Source organism: Oncorhynchus tshawytscha, linkage group LG16 (assembly GCF_018296145.1).
Source record: "Oncorhynchus tshawytscha isolate Ot180627B linkage group LG16, Otsh_v2.0, whole genome shotgun sequence".
Classification (NCBI taxonomy): domain Eukaryota; kingdom Metazoa; phylum Chordata; class Actinopteri; order Salmoniformes; family Salmonidae; genus Oncorhynchus; species Oncorhynchus tshawytscha.
This window is the reverse complement of record NC_056444.1, coordinates 60,036,209-60,053,079: the sequence shown is the minus strand read 5'-3', so window position 1 is coordinate 60,053,079 and position 16,871 is coordinate 60,036,209. Positions and strand designations below refer to the sequence as shown.

At 42.3% G+C, this 16,871-nt stretch overlaps 2 protein-coding genes across 2 annotated transcripts; one reads left to right on the top strand and one right to left on the bottom strand.

Annotated features, from left to right (window-relative positions):
* Positions 1 to 1,979: 1,979 nt before the first annotated feature.
* On the bottom strand, positions 1,980 to 7,689 carry fam217ba (family with sequence similarity 217 member Ba). The gene is made up of 4 exons (XM_024399774.2): positions 7,215 to 7,689; positions 3,796 to 3,889; positions 3,613 to 3,677; positions 1,980 to 3,538 (listed from the first exon to the last, which is right to left on the bottom strand). The coding sequence occupies exons 1-4, from the start codon at positions 7,319 to 7,321 to the stop codon at positions 2,146 to 2,148; spliced, it is 1,659 nt and encodes a 552-aa protein (XP_024255542.1). The 5' UTR covers positions 7,322 to 7,689; the 3' UTR covers positions 1,980 to 2,145.
* A 623-nt stretch (positions 7,690 to 8,312) lies between these two features.
* On the top strand, positions 8,313 to 16,306 carry ppp1r3da (protein phosphatase 1, regulatory subunit 3Da). Its single transcript, XM_024375636.2, has 2 exons — positions 8,313 to 8,453; positions 14,974 to 16,306. The coding sequence occupies exon 2, from the start codon at positions 15,002 to 15,004 to the stop codon at positions 15,908 to 15,910; it is 909 nt and encodes a 302-aa protein (XP_024231404.1). The 5' UTR covers positions 8,313 to 8,453; positions 14,974 to 15,001; the 3' UTR covers positions 15,911 to 16,306.
* Positions 16,307 to 16,871: the final 565 nt, after the last annotated feature.

Sequence of the window (16,871 nt, the reverse complement as noted above, 5' to 3'; positions counted from 1 at the left end):
AAACATACAGTGAGAGAATAAAGGAACAAATACATTCCAACACCAGAAACAGCTCCACTAGACCGGTGATGATGGCTATTTTGAGTGAACCTCAGGCTCTGTGGATCAGCCTACTTGCTGACTAAATAATTAATGGTTGACTAATAATAGGCCTATATGTTGTCTACTTTTCAACATCAATAACCTGTACTGACAAAACTGGCTGTACAGTGCAAAGTGCCTTGAGCCCAAAGTCTTCAGTTTGCCTAAAAGCCTGAATTGATTACAGTCTGAAATAAACATGTCTGGAAAAAAGTATTTACTCCACACATTAGATCATAATATCAGATATCATGGTCCAAGCTCCATGTAAAGGCTTGCGTGTATTGGCCAAACAAAAATTGTTACAGTGCAAGATTGTTACAGTACAACATGTTGGCAATGTTTTTATTCTTTGACCTATTAAAGTATCACTTAAAATCAAGTCTACATGAAATAGATGATTATATATTTTTTATTTGACCTTTTGAAAGTTGCAAACAGCTAGCGTAGTGATTTAAACAGCAGTAAAACAGTTACAGAGCCTTCAGAAAGTATTCACACCCCTTGACATTTTCACATTTTGTTGTGTTAGAGCCTGAATTTCAAATGGATTAAATTAAGATTTTGTATCACTGGCAGAGCCTGTTTCACTGTGGAATTATGTTTTTAGAACATTTTTACAAATTAATTACGGATGAAAAGCTTGAGTTAATAAGTATTCAACCCTTTTGTTATGGCAAGCCTAAATAAGTTCAGGAATCTCAAACAAAGATTCAACCACAAAGACCAGGGATGTTTTTCAATGCCTTGCTAAGGGCACCTATTGGTAGATACAAATAAAATAAAAAACAGACATTGAATATCCTTTTGAGCCTGGTGAAGTTATTAATTACAATTTGGATGGTGTATCAATACAGTGTAGTCACAATGTAGTCACTTCAAAGATACAGGCGTCCTTCCTAACTCAGTTGCCAGAGAGGAAGGGAACCGCTCAGGGATTTCACAATGGGGCCAATGGTGACTTTAAAACAGTTAGAGTTTAATGGCTGTGATAGGAGAAAACTGAGGATGGATCAACAACATTGTAGTTACTCCACAATACTAACCTAAATGACAGAGTGAAAAGATGGAAACCTGAACAGAATACAAATATTGCAAAACATGCATCCTGTTTGCAACAAGGCACTAAAGTACTATTGCAAAAAAAAAATGTGGCAAAGAAATTAACTTTATATCCTTAATACAAAGCGTTATGTTTGTGGCAAATCCAACACATCATTGAATACCACTCTATATTTTCAAGCATGATGGTGGTGGTTTCATCATGTTATGGGTATGCTTGTCATCGACAAGGACGATGGAGTTCTTTTTAGGATAAAAATAAACAGAATAAATCCAAAAGGAAAACCTGATTGTCTGCTTTCCAACAGACCCTGGGAGACAAATTCACCTTTCAGCATGACAATAACCTAAAAGTTGCTTACCAAGACAACATTGTGGCCTAGTTACAGTTTTTACTTATAATCTCCTTGAAAATCTAGGGCAAGACTTGAAAATGGCTGTCTAGCACTGATCAACAACCAACTTCACAGAGATTTAAAAAATAATAATAATAATAATAATAATGTGCAAATATTTTACAGTCCAGATGTGCAAAGCTCTTAGAGACTTACCCAGAAAGACTCAAAGCTGTAAATTGCTGCCAAAGGTGATTCTAACATGTATTTTTATTTATTTAACTAGGCAAGTCAGTTAAGAACAAATTCTTATTTACAATGATGGGGGACTGCAGTGACGCCCCTTGCACTGAGATGCAGTGCCTTAGACCGCTGCGCCACTTGGGAGCCCCATTGACTCAAGAGTGTGAATACTTACATAAATGAGATGTTTCTGTATTTAACTTTCAATACATTTGCAAACATTTCGAAAAACATGTTTCCACTTTGTCATTATGGGGCATTTTATGTAGATGGGTGAGAGAAAAAATATATTTAATCCATTTTGAATTCAGGCTGTAACACGACAAAAAGTAAAAGGATATGAATACTTTCTGAAGGCACTGTATATTATATAGAACTTTATCAAGCATAACTTTAAGCTCCTGTACTGAGCCAGGAAATGTGGTTACTTTGCAATAAAGTGAACATTCTTTGCTTTTCCATTCGCTTTGGCAGACAACGGTGCCTTGAAGAGAGAGAGTGGCTCTTTTACTGTTCTTTTAACCCCACTTTTAGATGCCTGACTTCCTGTTTCTGTCCTCTGGCTGTCTTTCTCGACCCTCTTGATCGTGTTAGCCTCTCGTTTACTTCCAGAGTGTGTGTGTTTCTCCACTCCCGCCTTAGCCGTACTGGACTCCTTCCTCACCTCGGCTTCTGAATTGGCTCTGGCGCGGCCTTTCTTCACACTGGCCTGACCTTTACCGTTAGTGCCTGGCTCCTGGGCGGGTTTACGGATGTTGCCAACCGCCTGCATGTGTCTGACGTGGCTTCTTCCTGCTGAGGGGCTACCTGGAGTCTGTCCTCCTCCACTGCAGCCTGTAGCCCTACTCTCAGAGGAAGTGACCCGGCTCTCACTGCTGCTCCTCTTCGGAGGAACCCCGGGCCTGGCTCGGCGCTCCAGAAGGGGACTGAGGCGCGAGTGGCGCTGGTAGGCATAGGAGGAGCAGCTCCCGTTGCACAGAGGGTAGCGGATGTGACAATGGGGGCAGACTGGGAGGCAGGAGAGCTGCTGTGCTGCCAGCGAGGGGGGGTTGTGAGGGGCAAGCGGGAAGGCGCGCTGACACTGCCGCAGGCCTTTGGGGGAGCTGAGGCGGCTGGGTGGCGCCGTGTGGGGCCGAGGTACGTTCGTGGTGGTGGCAGAGGGGAAGCCCAGGGCCCTAGGACGGCCCCCCGCAGGTCGGCAGGCCTCCGCCTGCACAGTCTGGATCTGGAGCCACTCCAACTGCAGCAGTCTCTCCAGGTACTTCTCCAGGGGCCCCACAGGTTTGGGGCGAGGTGCGCCTCGGCCCTCCGTGTGGAGGAACACAGCCAGCTGGCGTAGGCTCCAGGTATTGAAGGGAGGAGGCAGGAAGTCAGGGTAGTTGTAGCTGACGCTGTCGTTGTCGCTCGTGGCCCCGTGTGGTCCTGGGAAGGCTGGGGGGAAATCGCTGGAGTTGATCACTTCAGCGCGGAGGTTGAGATGGGGTGGGGTGCAGGGGGTACAGGGGGAGGGGAGTACAGGCAGTCTCTCTGAGTCTGACAGGTCACTGGCGCTGTCTGAGTCGACTTCCTTCTGCTCAAACTGCCTGAGGGACTCCAGGGTGGGGACTTGAGTGTGTGTGTGAAGCCGCATTGGCCCCTGGCGCAGCCCAGGTATAGGGGAGAGGGGCAGAGAGAGAGCTTTCCGACTTCGGCCCAGTACCCCATGGTTCTGATCTAACTCACCGCAACATGGGGACGTTCGCTGAACCTCTCGCTTCTCTTGCCTCTGTGTGGAGGAGTGTGTGTGTGGTTTAGACTTCAAGCCTCCTTCTTGAGGGCTGTGGAGAGTTAGTGTTATTAAGGATTTGACTGGACTGAGTCATTTTAAGAAAGGGTTCCCCTATAAACTTACCTTGCCAGTTTGCTAGTGTTTCGAGTAGTGCCAGATTTGACTCTGCTTCCCTTTGAATGAATGCCCTGAGGAGAAAATGTACCATATAAGTTATTTGCCAAACACTAGTCTGGTTATTAATGGTAATTGTGCACATGACAAGACCTCATGATCTGCAAGATGATTTCACCATCAGTCACTCACCCTCTGGATTGTCGACACAGTGTCCTTATCCTGACCTGGAAGGGCATTCTTGAGCTGAGCTCCTGCCTTCTTCACCTTGTTAGCTTTCTTTGAACTGTTGAAACAAGAGAGTGGAGTGAGGAGACAGGAGATTATCTCTTTGCACTATACGCAATTTGGAGTGTTCCTGCATGTGGGCATTCCTGAATTTGCAGAAACCCCTCTTTATACTTCTATTGGTCACTTTTTAAGCTACGACTCCGGTATACAGGCAGGAGGCGGTGGCACGCCAGTACAGTAGGTGGCAGTAATGCACCATAACGTTGGATGCCAACCGCCAATAAACCCCACAGAAGAAGAAGTGCCTGTCGGCCATTGCTATCCTGCAGTTTTGTTAACAATGGCTAGGGCAGGTGTTCGACAAATGTTAGCGAAGGACACTGGATGCTAGGTAGCTAACTAGGACACAGGCGGTACATAGGAAGCAGGATGCGGGATATGTAGGTAGCTAGGACACTGTTTTCCACAGTTCTATTAACCACGGTGAGGGCAGGTGTTCAGCAGGCATTAGAGAAGGAGTTAATCCATTTGAATTAAATCACTTTTTGACCCCCCTTTTGATTTGAACAAAACCTTCCACACATATTTGTCCATTGTAGAAGTGCTCAGAAAGTGAATTTTTTGGCCTGAATGCTAAAACATTCAAGACATAAAAGGTGCTCAAAGTTGACCTATTTTGCATACCATACCATCACTGATAAAGATAAACAGTTGAGATTGATATCATTTAAAAACTTGCAAAACAGGGCTGTCAAACTGTTTTATAATTATTTTTGATTAAAAAAAGTTTTTTTTTTTCCTTCATCGTCAATGATCTAAAACTCTCGATTTTTTTTCATATTCGTATATGTTGAAACGAGACCCTATTTTACTTAATCTGAGGTTTTCGGTTGTGCCTGCCATCAATTAAGGTACAACATGCTCTTGAATAAAGGTTGGGTGTCGTGTTTTGGCTGATAAATGTAGTAAAATAGAATCAAATTGAAATTTTGACTTTCAAATAGTATGACAAAGATAGTTATAGGTCCACACATAGAAGAATTTTGATTTGAATGGGAATATCTTGTTTTACATTATACTCAATCCTCCATAAGAAACTATTGAAATCATAGAAATATAGATAATAGAAAATACATGACCGCTGGATCCTTGTGGTAGTAGTTAGAAGTTACAATTTCAATTCAATTTAAATGGTGTACCAGCTAAATTGCAGTGGTATGAAAGGAACAGGTCCATTATATGAATTATAATTCTATGATTTAAATGACACCCACCCTGTATTCAAGAGCATGTTGTGTCTCAACCGATTGGGGACACAACAGAAAAATCTGAGCTACAACATATGCGGTTCTGAAAAACTTGGCATTTACGAGTTTTTAGATAATTGATGTTAAAAGGTTAAGGTCCTTTGATGTGGATTCAGTGTATACAAACAGTGTAATTCCTTGCTCTGCTGAATTGCTGATTACTGCCACGGTGTACTTCCTGTGTTTTTATACAATGTATTTTACGCACCAGTGCATAATCTGTCTTTTTATGCCTCGATCACACCAACAGTGTTTGCATTTTGGTACACCAGAAGTGCATTTATTTCCAATGGAACGATGTGTTTGACTTGCAGCGTTACGTTGCAGTGCGTTCGGTGTGGTGAATGCGTCAAACAGTGTGCGTAGCTGGTTTGACAGAAATGGTAGCAGAAGGTGAATGTTTAACTTTTGTTGCACACATCCACATTATGCTGCATACTATTTTGCGCAACAACAGTATCTGTGTGATCAAGGCGTTCCGCACTCAACTCTGACGCTTCGATTTCGCAAAATAGTACGCAGCATCATCTGGATATGTATGCAACAAAAGTTCAACATTCACCTTCTGCTACCATTTCTGTCAAGCCCTCTACACATACAGTTTGACGCATTCGTTCGATAAATCCAACATATGCACCACACCGAACGCACTGCAACTGCCTCTGCAATGCTGCAAACGCAACGTTTCATTGGAAATGAATGTAATTATGGTGTACCAAAATGCAATGATATTGTCGGTGTGTTCAACGCGTTAATGCTTTGCAGTTGTGCATCCTGATGTACTATGCTGACTGCTCCCTTATGTACTCTTTTGTACATACATTCTGTTTAAAGTTCAATAAAGTTTATTGCAACGTGCTGGCCACCTACTCCTCTTCTATCTTTCACATTTAAAGGTACATTTTTTTTAATGTTTATTGAATTTATTTATGAAATTATAACATTTTGATCATCCTGTTTGTATGCTCTTAAATGATATCAACCATTTACTGTATATTTTCCAGTGATGAAGACATGGATGTCTCTTGGTATGGTGGGGTATGGAAAATGGGTCAACTTCGAGCACCTCTATCTCCTGAATGATTTGGCACTGAGGTCCAAAAAGTAACTTACTGACCATTTCTTCCATGGGCAAACATGTATACAAAGTTTTGTTTAAATCAAAAGTGAAGCTGTCAAAAAGTGATTGAATTCATATGGATTTACCCAAAGGACAAGTGGTGCTAGCTAGGACACAGGTACACAGCAGGTAGGATAGGTAGCTAGCTAGAACACCAGTAGGCAGTGTCCTTTGCCCCGGAAAAACTCAAATAATACTTTTATTTCCCATTTGACCCAGATTTTAATAACGTAGATAATCAGGGGAAATCCAGAATATCAAAAGTGTCACACAAGCATGAAGATATCTTGCTCTTTGGGAGGGGGCATGCCTGCAGATGCAGGAATGCCCACAAGCAGAAACAATTGCAGGCCGCAATCACACACTATTGGGAAATTGTGGGGAATGCATGAATTATCAACCCAAGAAGTGCTAGCTAGCTCTTTTACTCCCGAGGTGCTGACCTGTTGCACCCTCTATACACCCCCCCCCTCCCCCCTCTATTTCTATTTCTATGGGCACAAGCACTGTTCATGACACAAACTATTCACACCCCTCTTGTTGGCATAGAGAACTTTGCAGGTTTAAAGCTTATGTCCTGCAATTCTATACATTTTACCACGCCTAATGTATATTCATATGAAATTTGAGTGGCTCGAACATTACTACAGTTTTGGAAACCACTGCTCTATATAACCACTGTGATTATTATTTGACCCTGCTGGTCATCTATGGACGTTTGAATATCTTGAACGATCTGGCCTTAATGGCCATGTACCCTTATAATATTAACCCGTACAGCCAGAAGAGGAATTGCCACCTCTCAGAGATTGGTTCCTCTCTAGGTTTCTTCCTAGCCAGTGCTTCTACATCTGCATTGCTTGCTCTTTGGGGTTGTAGGATGGGTTTCTGTATAAACACTTTGTGACAACTACTGATGTAAAAAGGGCTTTATAATACATTTGATTGATTACCTCGTAATCGGTTCGTTATTTTCAGAATTCTTCGTACGTATCTTCTCTTTGGAAACAACGCGTTTCAATGCCGTGGAGGCAGTGCGTTCCTGCATAATGGGGCCCATGATCCTGGAGCTCAAGGACAGCTGCTTTCAGTCCAATGCAACGGAATAACGTCCTACTGTAGCTATAGATGCCAACCTAAATCCCATATGAGGTACTCCATGTTGAGGGTAACATCGTCCATATTATCAAAAGTGATGCAGTGCATAATGCGCATATCAGGAGTCTATTCCCGTGCGAAAACAAATACTGTAATAATATTCCAGTTTTCTCAAGGGTTTACTGCCGTGTCGTGTACGGCAGCTAACGTGAGCGCCCGATCAATAAAACAACTGTATCCTAAATTCGTTTCCGCTATCACTGTGTCGAATAGGCTTGTTTACTTGCTGCGGTCCCTGTCTGGCACAGTTCCGTAGCCCACTTCTGGGATGCGTTCAGTTCGTTAAACGATTTGCTACGTTGCATGACGTACACGTTTCCCTAAAACGGTGCGCACCGTTCTTCAACATTATTTGAAGTGTGTTTGCTCCCGTTTGACAGGTGTGATCATTATGTGTCTGCCCATTTCAAATCGCAAAATTCGTGCAGCACACAATCGTCCCCTATGCCACCATAGCCTATTCACAACATTCAACTGGTCGTTCAGAACAGGACCGTTTCTAACACAACGCTTAATTCTGCTGAATGCGGCCCTGTTGTGTTAGCAGAGAAGAGCATTATGGGAATTGATGTCATTACAACTGACGCTTTAAGGACACACATGCTGTATTGTTTTCTCTATTTAATCCTTAACCATACAGACGTTTAAATATGTTTCAGGTTCAGTAGGTACATTTATGTTAACTTAAATTCACACTAAAACGGTGACAAATATTACTATCATGTGCTCAACCACTGCATTTCCCATAAGACAACCTGATAAAATCAGGTATGTCGTTGGCATGGCAAAATTGAAGTATGTGGGCGCATCTTCGATGATCTACACATTGTGAGTTTCGCATCCGGGATAGGCCTAACTGTGTGTTGGCTACATGAGTATTTACCCACATGTTGTGCGAATCAGTCCGCGTAATCACACGCACGCGAATGGCCAACTACGAAATATGTAGGCTGCTAGTAAATGGAGGATCAGTCTTCGGGTTCAACCTACAAAATATAGGCTACTTGACAATCATCACATACTTCGTACAAATGGTGAGCTGTTGTGATTTGTTCATTCGTTTTTATTGAATAAGCCAACCATTTCAAGGGATCAACATAAGAATATAATATTTATTTCCTGACTCGAGAGGATACGCCATAGACTGTACAAAGATACACCAAGTCTTCCTTTCTGTCTGAAAGTGAAGTCGCACTACAAAGATCGAGGTTGTGTTCGAGAGCAACAAAACCGTGATGTATCATGGGTAGAGTGTGACTGACTGACTGATCTACAAATAATAATGAGTCGTTATGGTGTAAGGTGATTTGTAGATTATGTTAATTAAGTCTGATTTAATAAACAAATACGATAGCAAAGATTTTTATAACGAAACCAAGACAGACCACAGCCTCTCGTTTCCAATAGAAACAAATGAGTCATAATGGGCAGAACAAGCAAGGAGGTGGGCAGAGTCAGCGAGATCCTATTTGCCTGTTCTAGCAGACGTCTGCATATTTCCGTTAGGGAACGCACAATCTGTGAAGCGCGCGTGTGCAATAACGCAATTCGCCTTTTCACACCCACTAAGCAACGCGATTTAAATTTTTTTTGCAAATGTTAAAATCTAAAATACTTCATCCACTCTGTTTAAAACAGATACTAGTCTTGTGAACTGAAAGCTGTATTGTTTCATCGATGAGAAATCAATCTCCTTCCATCTTCTCCCACTGCTGGCGACTAGGCTTCCTCTCACTTCCATATTTGGTAGTGAGTGGAAATTCCAAGCGCATCCGGTGAAATATCTTTCTCATTGTTCTATCTATGACAATAGTCAGTTTGAAAAAGGTAAAGGGTACATTTCCAAAACATCAGACTCTTACCATTGTTAACCCAGGGATATGCAGTCTGAAAGAAGTCTGCCTAAAAAATATGCAAGACTCTACATGCCAGAATGTTCCAGAATGTAGGATAAAATATCTACCGTTGTCAGTGCTGTTGGTTCTTTTGACAGTAGGAGAAGGAGAAAGTGTTATTTACCTGACTTTTTGCTGCGGTAGTAGGTTCTGTCACTTGTATTTTCAATCTCCTGATGCAATGCGCGTGATGAACAATATGTAAACAATAGCCTAATGTAACCGAATGTAGTCAACCGAAGCACTTTCCTTGCAATAAGCTGGAAGTGTTTGTCAAATTTGCCAGCTGATTGCTTGGGACAATGTTCAGTCTGTGGTTTGGTTAGGCTCGGCCATATTGTAGTAAGTGTTTGTCTCATGCGAAAAAACGATATACAGGATAGCATACTGAAGGTTGGGTTGATAAGGCTTCCCTGTGGATATTTTGTCTCAGATTAACCAAGCGGGGAGAGGCTGCCCGTTGTCACAGTTCCAAGATCAGTCAGAAGCGTCCAGTTAACTTTACGCCAATGAATCTTAAAACTGAACTTTGATCCGCATGAAGTAGTATTGATGTCCTTCGCCACTGTCGTCTTACAACAGATATTTAGATCCAGTCATGACCAGGGGTGTAGTGCTGACGGACAACACTGGGCCAATTGTGAGCTACCCCATGGGACTCACGGTCATGGCGGGTTGTGACACAGTCTGGGATCGAACTGGGATCTGTAGTGATGCCTTGCCTAAGACCGCTGCGCTACTTGGGAGGCCCCTGTAGTAAGGATTTATGTTTACTACTTGGTCAATTGATTTGATGTTTACTACTTGGTCAATTGATTTACTACTTGGTCAATTGATTACGATACCGTGTATAAGCTACACAAAATGCTTACTCGCAATAAAGCTATCCTCATAAACAGTGCCATGATAGAAAGCTATTTGTATTTACATTAGGCTATAGCCTACAAATAGCTGTACCATGTAGTCGTAGGACAATTAGGCTATAAGCCTACTGCAAATGATTGTTGTTTGTTCCTGAACTAGGCGAATGGCAGAGCTATCCTTCAGCACCACAAGTTGGTTCAACTTCTTTAACGTCATTGCGCGATTCTGGCGCTGTCCTTTCAGGACCACAAAGGGCGCTCCAATCGCTTAAAATCACATCTCATCAAGATCTGTTGCCTACTCAATAGTCATACTCATCACTTCTTATTATTACAAATAGAAAAGTATCACTTCTCACAATGGTGCTTGTTTTGTGAAGTTAGATCAAAGCTGAATCAATCTCTTGCAAGATCACAATGATTAATTTGCATTTTACATAACAGAACCGAATATAATAGCATAATAGCACAGTTACACCAAAAAAATAATTTCAAATTATCTTTTAGGATGGTTAGCTGAAGTTGACCATACAGTGCATTCGGAAAGTATTTAAACCCCTTGACTTTTTCCACATTTTGTTACATTACAGCCTAAAATTGATTTTAAAATGGATTACTTTTATTTTTTATCCTCATCAATCTACACACAATAATACCCCATAATGACAAAGCAAAAACAGGATAATTCTTTTGTGTGCAAATGTATTCAAAATAAATACGTTGTTTACATAAGTATTCAGACCCTTTGCTATGAGACTCGAAATTGAGCTCAGGTGCATCCTCTATTCATTGATCCTCCTTGAGATGTTTCAACAACTTGGATTGGAGTCCACCTGTTGTAAATTCAATTGATTGGACATGATTTAGAAAGGCACACACCTGTCTATATAAGGTCCCACAGTTGAAAGTGCATGTCAGAGCAAAAACCAAGCCATGAGGTCGAAAGAATTGTCCGTAGAGTGCTGAGACAGGATTGTGTCGAGGGTGTTGGTCAGGGAGATGACCAAGAACTTGATGGTCACTCTGACAGAGCTCCAGAGTTCCTCTGTGGAGATGGGAGAACCTTCCAGAAGGACAACCATCTCTGCAGCACTCCGCCAATCAGGCCTTTATGGTAGAGGGGCCAGACGGAATCCCCTCTTCAGTAAAAGTCACATGACAGCCCACTTGGAGTTTGCCAAAATAAGATTCTTTGGTCTAATGAAACCAAGATTGAACTCTTTGGTCTGAATGCCAAGCATCACGTCTGGAGGAACCCTGGCCTACGGTGAAGCGTGATGGCAGCATCAGGACCTCAGACTGGGGCGAAGGACCTCAGACTTGGGCGAAGGTTCACCTTCCAACAGGAAAACAACCCTAAGCACACAGCCAAAACAACACAGGAGTGGCTTTGGGACAAGTCTCTGAATGTCCTTGAGTGGCCCAGCCAGAGCCCGGACTTAAACCCAGTCGAGCATCTCTGGAGAGACCTGGAAATAGCTGTGCAGTGATGCTCACCATCCAACCTGACAGAACTTGAGAGGATCTGCAGAGAAGAAAATCCCCAAATACAATCCCCAAATACAGGTGTGTCAAGCTTGTAGCGTCATACCCAAGAAGACTTGAGGCTGTAGTCGCTGCCAAAGGAGCTTCGACAAAGGACTGAGTAAAGGGTCAGACTTTTATTTTTAATAAATGTGGAAAAATGTTTTAAAAAATTAAAAAATGTAAACGGTTTATTTTGTCATTATATGGTATTGTGTGTAGATTGAATCCATTTTAGAATAAGGCTGTAACGTGGAAAAAATGAAGGGGTCTGAATACTTTCTGAATGCACTGTACATGCACTATTAGGCAGTATATATGTTTTGATTGAAACAAAGTACAAGAAAGGCTAATAGTTTGTTAACACCATCTGCTCTAATTCGCTCACGAAACAGTAATTGATGAGGATCTAAATGCATATTCCCATTTAAACTGATTGAGATCAATCAAATTAATGGCACGGAGATGCAGTTAGGACATTCCACCTTTAAAACGTGAAGAATTATAATTCATGAGTGAGAGTGATGATGGCCTATTTTGAAATTTGGTAGCCTATGCCTAACTTGGTGTTTGAGGGTATTAAAAATAGAAACATTTATTGAGACAATATGTGTGGGCATAGGCAGATGTTGCATTTGGAGGATGCATTTTATGCATATTCTTAAATGGTGGACTATTCAATTGGCTACATCTGCTGTACAAACTTTGAGGAAATTATGACATCATTGCACAAGACCATTGGCCATGACTATTCAACTAAACAATAGATAATCCATCCACCTGACAGGTGTGGTGTATCAAGAAGCTGATTAAACAGTATAATCATTACACAGGTGCACCTTGTGCCGGGGACAATATGCCACATTTCTCAAATTTTGAGGAAGCTTGCAATTGGCATGCTGACTACAGGAATGTCCACGAGAGCTGTTGCTGGATAACTGAATCATACTTTCTCTACGATAAGCCGCCTCCAACATCGTTTTAGAGAATTTGGCAGTACGTCCAAACGGCCTCACGACCGTAGACCACGTGTAACCTCACCAGCCCAGGACCTCCACATCCGGCTTCTTCACCTGCGGGATTGCCTGAGCAGGGTGGAGGGGAGGTGTGCTGAGGAGTATTTCTGTCTGATATAAAGCCCTTTTTTGTGTGGAAAAACGTGCGTTTTGCGTTTTATATTTTTGTTCAGTGTAGTTTAGCGGGGGAAAACTGTCAAAACTACTCGGGCCTAGTGTGCATGTGTGCCCAACTGGGCGCACTAGGCTAATTCAGGGGACAGATTGTAGTTTTTATGCTCTAATATCAGGAGCTGGCAGTGAAAAGTTTGATTAAACAATTCAGAGACTGAAGCTAATTGTAACGGTTTTCTTCTGTTGAAGGAGAGGCGGACCAAAACACAGTGTGGTTATTTAGATACATCTTTAATAAAGATGAAACTAGAACAATATACAAAAACATGAAAAACCAAAAACAGCCCTATCTGGTGTAACAAACACAGAGACAGGAACAATCACCCACCAAGCCCAACACCAAACAGGCTACCTAAATATGGTTCCCAATCAGAGACAATGACTAACACCTGCCTCTGATTGAGAACCATATCAGGCCAAACACAGAAACAGACAAACTAGACACACAACATAGAATGCCCACTCAGATCACACCCTGACCAAACACAACATAGAAACATACAAAGCAAGCTATGGTCAGGGTGTGACACTAATAAATCAGATGACTTACGTTTAAGGAGAGTGAATCGATATACAATCACCTAAACAGCTGTAACTGTCAATAGTAAAACAAAGCTTAAAACTTTGAGTGAACCCAGAATACAGAAAATGAATAGGGAAGTTGCTTTCCTCCTCCTCACCACTCTATGGCTGCCAGTCCACCCATTATGACATCATTGACTTGACTGGGGAAGTCCATTCTGTTCATTCTATTTCAGTGCTGAATCACCCTCCCCCACACAGGAATTTTGGGGACTGTATGTATGCTATATAAAGTCACATGTTTTGTAGCCCAGACTAGTCACACCATGAATAGTTTGTTTTACACTGGCTCTTTTTTGTGCATGTTATACAATATGTATTTGGACGGTGAAGCTAATATTTTGTCTCGATGGGTCGATGCTACCATTTTGGATTTGAGATCAAATGATGAAAATGAGGCGGCAGTGCATAATGTCACCTTCTCTTTCAGCGTATTTTCAAACATCTGTTTTCCCATTTAGAAATAAAAGCACGTTAGGTAGGCCCATCTCGTCCACCCATTTTAATAGTTAAAGGGATAGTGTGAAATGTTGGCAATTAAGCCCTTTTTCTACTTACCTATAGTCAGATGAACTCATGGATAGGTCTACCACTTTAATGTCTGCATGCAGTTTGAGGGAAGTTGAAGGTAGTTTCCGGCCAAAAAATTGAACAGAAAATTAAAATCAAAACCAGTAAGAAAAGGGTATCACAACCTGAGAAAGGAACTAAAATATACTAGCGTTAGTTAGCGCAATGACTGGAAGTCTCTGGAAGCATATAGCCAAAGATGTTTATAACTAACCTTTCTAGAATATAATTGCGTATTTTTGTTAGGGAACACCTATTCTGTGAAGTGCCCATGTGCAATAACTCAATTCGCCCTTGCACTCCTAAACAACATTTTTCCAAACTTTGGCAAAGGGTAAAGTCTACAAAACATAGTCCACTCTGTTTATTACAGGTTTTAGTTTTGGAAACAGAACTGTGTTGAGATTAAATGTTTCATCTAGGAGAAAATGTGCAGATGGGCAAATGATAAATCAATATCATGTTTGCAATTTCTTTAGCTAAATGAGTATATATTGCTTTGTCATTTTCATGATTGAGAATGCATAATGCCTGCCAATTTGAAAAATAAAAAGCTAGCAAAGTGTGTGATATTTGTGCCGCGTGCACGTGCTTGTCGGAATAAGAAACTCAGACATTTCCGACTTGATAACTGGTTATACACGTGTCGCATTCAACCAGTTAGCAAGTTGGATATTTCCGAGTTTCCTATTTCTGACTAGCACGTTGACGCGACACCAGATTCCCATGGTACTATCCAGTACAATACTGACATATAGAGCCAAAAATGTTTCACTGTTCAAAAGCATATGGTGAAGAATGTAGATAAAACAGGATACATTTTTATTTATTAAAAAAATATTTATTAAATTACTTGTGTTTTTACATTACAAAACTCACCAGATTTGAGATTATGCACCCATAATTTTTTCCTTCACTTTTTTTTACAAGGTGTGAAGGACCTCTTCAATTTAACATCATGGATTGGACTATTGGGAAGGAGAGAATTCCCTCATGTAATAGTGAACTGCCTAAGGCCTCAAAGAATGCCTCTGGAACCAACCTCACTATCAATCTGAATGAAATGCTTAGATCAAAAGCTGCCGTGGAAAGGAAACGTGTTCCAATCCGCCCACCCAACCCAAGAGCCCCTGCACCCAGGGAACTGGAGTTTAGTCGAGGCCTTTCGTGTGAGCCCATGCCCAAACCCATTATCCGAAGACGTGCACGATCTCTGTCCTCCTCCACAGAGTGGAAGAGGCACACTCGTAATGTTGGGGTGCGTTTTGTAGACTGTCTGGGCCTGGACCTAGAGGACGTTAAGGTTTTCAAAACCGGAGAGGATCCCTTTGTGCCACAACATGTCTCCTTCAGGCTTTTGATGGGTGCAGAGCTGGCTGGGGGGAAGAACTTGGAAATCTCGCTGCCGTATCTGAAGCCGGTGTTCCCTCAGCAACCCGGTGATCGACCTGAATTCTTCAGCCGCCTGCGCCAGCAAAGAGTCTGTCTGGAGAGGGTTTTGTGCTTTGACCTGGGCATCATCGGGATCACTCAGGTCCTCAACCTCCATTTTGAGAAAGAGGTGAGCGTGCGCTATTCTTTCACAGGATGGAGGTGCAGCTCAGAAACCAAGGCCTCCTGGGTATCCACCACCTGCAAGTCCTGGGATGGAACGCAGGAGCAGCTCAATTGTGACACCTTTCGTTTCCACCTGCCTGTTCCTCCCTTCCTGCTACCTGGAGCTGCTTTGGAATTTGCTGTCCGATACAAAGTGTCCGGGAAAGAGCACTGGGACAACAACGAGGGGCAAAACTATAAGTTGGTCTGCCATAGCTACAAGCTGACTGTGCCCAAGGAGTGTGAGCATAGCATGGTGCACTTTATTTGAGCTCATTCAACAAGGAGCATTTACTGGTTGCTCTCATAAGTTCCAATTAATAGTTTGGCCATAAGGTCAAAACCATCAGACCTGAGAGGCAGCAGTAGTGTTCAGAAAAAGACAGATCTGGTATATATGAATAACATGTTATTGGAGCACTCAGCTAATAGAGAACCACGTCATGGTTGTCTGTGACTGAAGCCATGTTTATTATTCATTCATACACATTTATTTTAACAGAGCAAACCTATTAGTATTGGAGTGCATGTTTTCAAATGCAAATGCACTTTATTATATACAGTGCCTTCGGAAAGTATTCAGACACCTTGACTTTTTCCACATTTTGTTACATTACAGCCTTATTCTAAAATGGACATACATCTGCACTCAATGCCCCATAATGACAAAGCAAAAACAGGTTTTTATCAATTTGAGCTGGCCTCCCGGCCAAACTGAGAAATCGTGGGAGAAGGGCCTTGGTCAGGGAGGTGTCCAAGAACCCAATGGTCACTCTGATAGAGCTCCGGAGTTCCTCTCTGTGGCACTCTACCAAGCAGGCCTTTATGGTACAGTGGTCAGACGGAAGCTACTCCTCAGTAAAGACGCATGACAGCCCACGTGGAGTTTGCCAAAAGGCACCTAAAGACTCTCAGACCACGAGAAGCAAGATTCTCTGGTCTGATGAAACCAAGATTGAACTCTTTGGCCTCAATGCCAAGCGTCACGTTTGGAGGAAACCTGGCACCATCCCTACTGTGAAGCGTGGTGGTGGCGGCATCATGCTGTGGCAATGTTTTTCAGCCGCAGGGACTGGGAGACTAGTCAGGATTTAGGCAAAGATGAACGAAGCAAAGTACAGAGAGATCCTTGATGAAAACCTGCTCCAGAGCACACAGAACCTCAGACTGGGGCAAAGGTTCACCTTCCAACAGGACAATGACCCTAAGCACACAGCCAAGACAACGCAGGA